A 6,154-nucleotide genomic window follows, 5' to 3' on the forward strand; every position below is an offset into this window, starting at 1 on the left:
GGTACCAGGTGCCATCAATTTTGAACCTTTTCACAAGATTCTAATTTTCTGATATGATGAATTTGAGATTTTCATTTGTTGTCATTTGTAATCATCAAAATTAAACGAAATAAACATTTGAAATATATGAGTTTGTATGTAATGTATGAATGTAATATACAAGTTTCACTTTTTAAATGGAATTACTGAAATCAATCTACTTTTTCATGATATTCTAATTTTATGACCAGCACCTGTATATTAAAGATTTTATTGTTCCATTTTTTCCTAACAGAGCACTTCACTCTCAGATTGCAGGTTTATTTGTGGTTCCTAGAGTTTCTAAAAGTAGAACAGGAGGAAGAGCTTTCAGTTCTCAGGGTCCTCTTTGGTGGAACTAATGTCTAGTTTCTGTTCATGGAGCTGGCACCCTGTTTACTTATAAGATTAGATTTAAGACTTACCTTTTTGATAAATCCTATAGTTAGGGTTGGTTTGGGTTTCCTGAGCTATTTCTTAGTTATGCTGCTATAGACTTAGACTGCTGGAGGACAAACTGTCCAGATGTCCTCACTCAGCTGTTGTCTTTACTCGCCCTGCTCTCAATGTTTGTATTTGTAATTATTTTTATCATTAATACAAGTTTGGGTTTTTTGTCTTTCTTGGAATAGAAACTTCACCTGACCAGTCTATCTGTGTTTGTCTGCGTCTCTTTCCTGTCCTCTCAAACTGCAGCTGGTCGAAGCAGATGGCCTCCTGTCCTGAGCCTGGTTCTGGTTCTGCTGGAGGTTTCTTCCTGTTAAAATGGAGTCATTTCTTCCCACTGTCACCAACCTTCTGCTCTGGATGGGAGATCACAACAAAGTGAGGATCCAACGCAATCGGCTGGCTCCCTTAAAAGATAACTTTTACTAATTGGCTTTTTTATAATATATGTGAAGGTTTCTGTGCAGTGCCCTGAGACGACTTTTGTTGCGACTTGGCGCTGTATAAATAAACTGGCTCTGACATGCAGATGCAGTCACGACACAAAACACCATAAAACTCCCTATATTGAGCTAAAACAAATCTAAAAAGCATCCAATAAAGGGAAATTACAAACAAGTAATTTATTCTCAGTTGTGTGGTGAATTGATGAAAGAGGATTATACAAACACGCCGGTGTCATTAAAACAAACCAGTGAGTTTAATTTACCTTCCTCCCAATACTGTACTGGTGGGAAGAATCAATCAATAAACAATACACACACAGTCAATAGGCTCATTTTACCTGCTGTAGATTGCTCTCTGAACGACCTCAGTTTGAAGAAAAACAAAGAACTGACCAGCTAACAACCAGTCCATGCCAGGCCAACAACAAAGTAGATTTATTGCTGTCCAGTCTCAAAACTTTAATTAAACGTTATTCCATAGATCTTTACACAGCCACTTCGGTCTTCGCCTTACTTGAACTATCCTGTAACTCACATGTGTCAAACTCAGGGCCAAATCTGGCTCTTTTTATTTTTTACATTTTATCTGGTCCCCTGAGATAATACTTTAAACATTTTTTATCAGGCCCACCAACATGTGACAGATCGAGGATTTGCCTTTACTCAATTTTGCTTAAAATAAAAAACTGAGCATGCTCAGTGTGGACTTCTCGTGTCAGTCAGCCAACTCTAAAGCCAAGAGAAATACGTTTGAACTTTCAGTAATCTTTGATTTTCATTTGGAAAGAAACCTCCAAATGTCAGGTATCTGACGTGAGTTAATGTGCTTCAGACCAACAGAGAGTCTGCTTTAAGGATCTTTTTCTCTGTTTTCGTCTTGTTTCAAAGTCAAAGGTTGTTCGGTTTTTAGAGAGGGACATTTTTTGAAAAATTGTGATAAAATGTGTTACTAAGAAATAATACATGAAAAAGCTCTTGATGGAGACGAAGGCATGAGAAACGTGTGGAAATGTGCCTTTAATTTTGATCTATTATTCTTCATGTGATCTAAATTCTACACAAAATGCTTTTTGGGCAAAGGTCATTGTATGTCTGTATGGTTAATCTGGCATATTTTATAAAGCCAAGGTTAATTTATATCTTTTTTTCAAGAAATAGAGATTTAGGACCAGGTTTTGAATTTTGTCCCCCTTGTGTAACTGAGTTTGACACCCCCGCTCCAGGTCATCACTCCTGCCAGACTCTGCTTTGTCTACAACAGGTAGGATATTATTTATTCATAACCTTTTCACCGAACCACACTTCAAAATGTCTGAAATGATCTTTTAATGTTCGTTTTGAACACTGTAAATGGTGGACTACACAACTTGGCTTCTTTTTTTGTTTGTTTTTGGTCAGACAGTTCTTGTCAATCAGTGAAAAACTCCCTCCTCCATTTTGATGTAGCCGTGTTTCATTGGAATGACCAAAACAATAATCTGTGGAAAATATCAGTTTTACAGCAAGAAGACGCAGACTGGTGGACGTTACCATTCGCTCTGAGCAGCAAAACTGTTTGAATCTAGCCTTCTCATCATGCAACACTACAACATGTCTTTTTGTTGCAGCCAGCGCTCACCATACACTCTGCAGTCCTCTTGTCCTACTGACACAGTAACACCGAAGTGAGGAGCAAAAAAAAAAAAAAAGACATGAGTGGGGGGGCTTTCTCTGTGCTATAATCTCCACAGAAAGGCCACATGAATGTGCACCAAAAAGGGCCGGAGGATTACTGCATCTCCTGACAGATGAATCAAAAGAGCATCATCAAAAACACAAATCCTTATAGGTGTCCTCAGTTTTTTTTTTCCTCCCTTGGATCAACCATCCCTTCTCCCACGATGTTATCTGTCACTCAGAGCTTCCCATTACAAGGCGTGACACACCCACTGAAGCACATCTTTCACATTTCACTCCCTATTAGCAGAATAACACCAGGAGTTGTAAAATAAAGCTCGGCGCAATCCATTTTTGATAGGTTTTCCCCCCACCTTTTTTTTTTTTTTTTTTTGAGCGTGCTGGTGTTTAACGCACCAGCTGGATAGATGGAAACCGCATCCTACAATGGCTAGTTCACTACATTTGAGAAAAAAAAATAATTAAATAATCTGGTAAATTTAAATACAGTTAAACCAATGGTGTCTTTATAGTTATAGCTCTATTGAACATAAGCGGTTTAAGGGAGCATAATGGGATTAGAGCCAATGGTTCTGATGGGATTTGTCTTTTTTTTTTTTTTTTTGGGTGGAATTGGATTGTTTCCTCTGCAGGATCAATAGAGCTGAACAGCACTGCTGCTGCACAGGAAGATGCAACATGAATGTCAATGCCAGGTTTGATGGGTCCAGCTGCGGTGCGGCTGGTGCGGATCTCCCGAACACATCTGTCTAATTCACTCTCATTTCACCTCCAGGCTGTGGGCTTGGTGTCTTAAAGCTCCCACTGACACCTACCGCCTGGTGTTCGTCTGTCTGTTTCTTTATTTCTTTATTTCTTTGCAATAGTCGGCTCAGGTCGGTCCACTCACCGTCACTGCGGAGTGTCTTACTGCGTTGCACGCCGTCTGCCGAATCTCGGCCGCGCTCCCGGGCTTCAGCAGGTTCTTGGTGAATCTCCGGCTCGATTCGGCTGCCATCTCCGCATCTGAGCGGCTCTCGACTCGAGCGCAAAGTCGGCTTCTGCAACAGTCAGTTCCTGCCCCCTCGCACCTAACATGAGCCTTCTGTTTACACACACACACACACACACACACACGGAGAGACGCACGCACGCACACACGCAGAGCGCGGCGTGCAGGGTACGTCTGTCTGCGCTACGGTGCTGACGTCAAGCTGTTTGTAATCTAATGCAGTTACTTTCAAATTAAAAGACCGCTCACGAGCCAGGATGCGCAATTTAGTAAGAGGTGGGCTTTTATTTTGAAGGCTGCCTGTAACTTTCTGTGCTGCAGATGATTTTAGCGTTAATTCTTCTGTGCTTATATGATTTTCTTTTGTAGTTTAACCCTATTATGACCCACTTTGTGTTTATAGAGGCTATATTTATTTGCCATTAAACAGCGTTAAAAAGAATCTCTGGTAAACTTTACTTGACGCTTCGTAGCCAGTTCCAATTTTAACGATGATGTTTGAAATGCCAGCCCTTCCTCAGCAGTCTAGTCACGATCGAGGCAGCATTTACAGTTGAAGCTGTTTGATGAGAGATACACCTCAACAACAGCGCCCCTTGGCGAATAGAAATGTGAACTTCTTTAAAACTTGATCAAAAATTCACTTTTTTTTGTTCGTAATACCCTGTTGATGTATTGGTCGAATTTCTGTTAAAGACATGAATTAGTGTCACTCTGTTTAACACCACGGTTTGACGCTTTCTTTTACGTAAATGCATATTACAATTTACACTCAGCCCTGTTCAGCTGCTTTAAAATGGTGTTTTGCCTCCCTCTAGTGGTCAACTGTAGTACTACATGAATCGCTGTAAAACTTTTTATGTTTGTTTTTTAGCTTCAATTACAGTACAGGGACATAGATGTCATTTAAGTTTGTTGTGTATTTTTGTATTGTCTAAAATGATCCATACTTCAGTGTCCCCAAACCATTTTTCTTTCTGTATTTTTCTATTTCTCCCCGGTAGTGAGCGAAACAGCGCCCCTCTCATGTGTAACGGAAGTTACACGTTATTGGGTCTGGTCAAATTTAGCATAGCACTCAGAGACAACCGAAGTTTAGCCGAAATACTGGATATTCGTAGAATGCATAAAATATAAAATTTAAAAAAAAAAATCGGAGAATACAGTGAACTGTGAAGCTCTTCATTTTCTATCGAAGCTAAAAGAAAAAAAGTCCCACTAACACAACGTCAGGAGAGTTTAGCTCATGTTAATTGTTTTCCTGTCTAGCTAGTAATTGCTGCCCTGAGGGGAACCCGACTGCTGTGAACAAACAAAGAGGTGCAAAATACAGGTGCTTACAGGTCTTCAAATGAGGTGACTCAGAAGCTTGACTTTCTAAGTAGTTGTCTCCTTTTCGCTTTTGTTTTTTTGTTGTTTATGGTAGCTAATGCACACTTACTCTGCAGCTTGCATGGACACCAAGGCACAGAAGACACTCAGGTATCTGTGATTTCTGCACTTTTTCTTTTCTTACCTTTTTATGTACCATCTTGGCTCTCTTGGTGGCAGTATCGCATCACAAATAACTCACGGATTTATTCTGAGGAAACGTTCAATCAGCTGGTGAGCAATCCTGGTCCCGGAGGGCCACTATCCTGCAGGTTTTACTTGTTTCTCTGCTCCAACACACCTGATTCAGTGGTTAAATTACCTATTCACGTTCTGCAGAAGCCTTTTAATCAACCATTGATTTAAAACAGGTGTGTTGTTTTTTGCCAACCGCCAAAAAACCCGTCAAGAAGAAGAAGAAGAAGAAGAATCAGGTGTGTTGGAGCAGAGAAACAAGGAAAACATGCAGGATAGTGGCCCTCGAGGATTTAGGTTTGTTTGTTTTTTTTTTTTTTTTTTTTAAGTTGCGTCCTGATCCACACTCCATACCAGTAGGTGGCGGTAATGCACCTATAAGTTGTTTGCCAACCGCCATAAAACCAAAGAGAAGAAGAAGAAGAAGATAGTGGCCCTCGAGGACCAGGTTTGTCCACCCCTGATAACCAACCAGGTATTATATATATATATGTGTATTAATCTCCAATTGCATTCACTGACAGGTTTGGTAACACACACTTCTCTTTTTAAGATAGGTAAATTGCAGATACTTTCTGTTTCCCTTGGTCTAAGGAATCATTGTGCTTCTGTATTTATAGTTCAGTGCACTGAATGGAATTGGGTTGAATAATACTAAATCTCCAACAGTAAAACATAAGGTTGCTGTATAAATTGATTAAGTGAGGGAGGGAAGAATCAGTTGGAAATGCAGCAAAACAAAACAACAAAAAACTAGGTTTTCCTTTGCACTGACTGACCAGGAGTTTATAAACTACTGTTTTCAAAGGAAGACATGTTTTAAATTTCCTCCATTCTGTTGTTCCAGTTTGTCTGAAATGTGTAACATCTGAACTTGTTTGGATCTTGCGTTTTTTTTCTGGACACTTGTTGGTATGAAGGTTCAGTCAGTTGCCTCTGCACTTAGACGATTTTTTTTGTCACTATAATAGTAATGCAATTTTGACAGAGTAACTCTAATTAAATGAAA

The 6,154-nt window shown here is 39.7% G+C and overlaps 1 protein-coding gene across 1 annotated transcript in view; it reads right to left on the bottom strand.

Moving 5' to 3' along the window:
* The window catches only part of dock10 (dedicator of cytokinesis 10), a 65,583-nt gene extending 61,861 nt beyond the window's left edge, over window positions 1-3,722 (bottom strand). Inside the window, exon 1 of the mRNA XM_037981360.1 lies at window positions 3,478-3,722. Coding sequence (XP_037837288.1) covers window positions 3,478-3,585 — 108 coding nt within the window. The 5' untranslated portion in view covers window positions 3,586-3,722. The remainder of the gene's footprint in view (window positions 1-3,477) is intronic.
* Window positions 3,723-6,154: the final 2,432 nt, after the last annotated feature.

This window comes from Kryptolebias marmoratus, linkage group LG2 (genome assembly GCF_001649575.2).
Source record: "Kryptolebias marmoratus isolate JLee-2015 linkage group LG2, ASM164957v2, whole genome shotgun sequence".
In the NCBI taxonomy this organism is placed as follows: domain Eukaryota; kingdom Metazoa; phylum Chordata; class Actinopteri; order Cyprinodontiformes; family Rivulidae; genus Kryptolebias; species Kryptolebias marmoratus.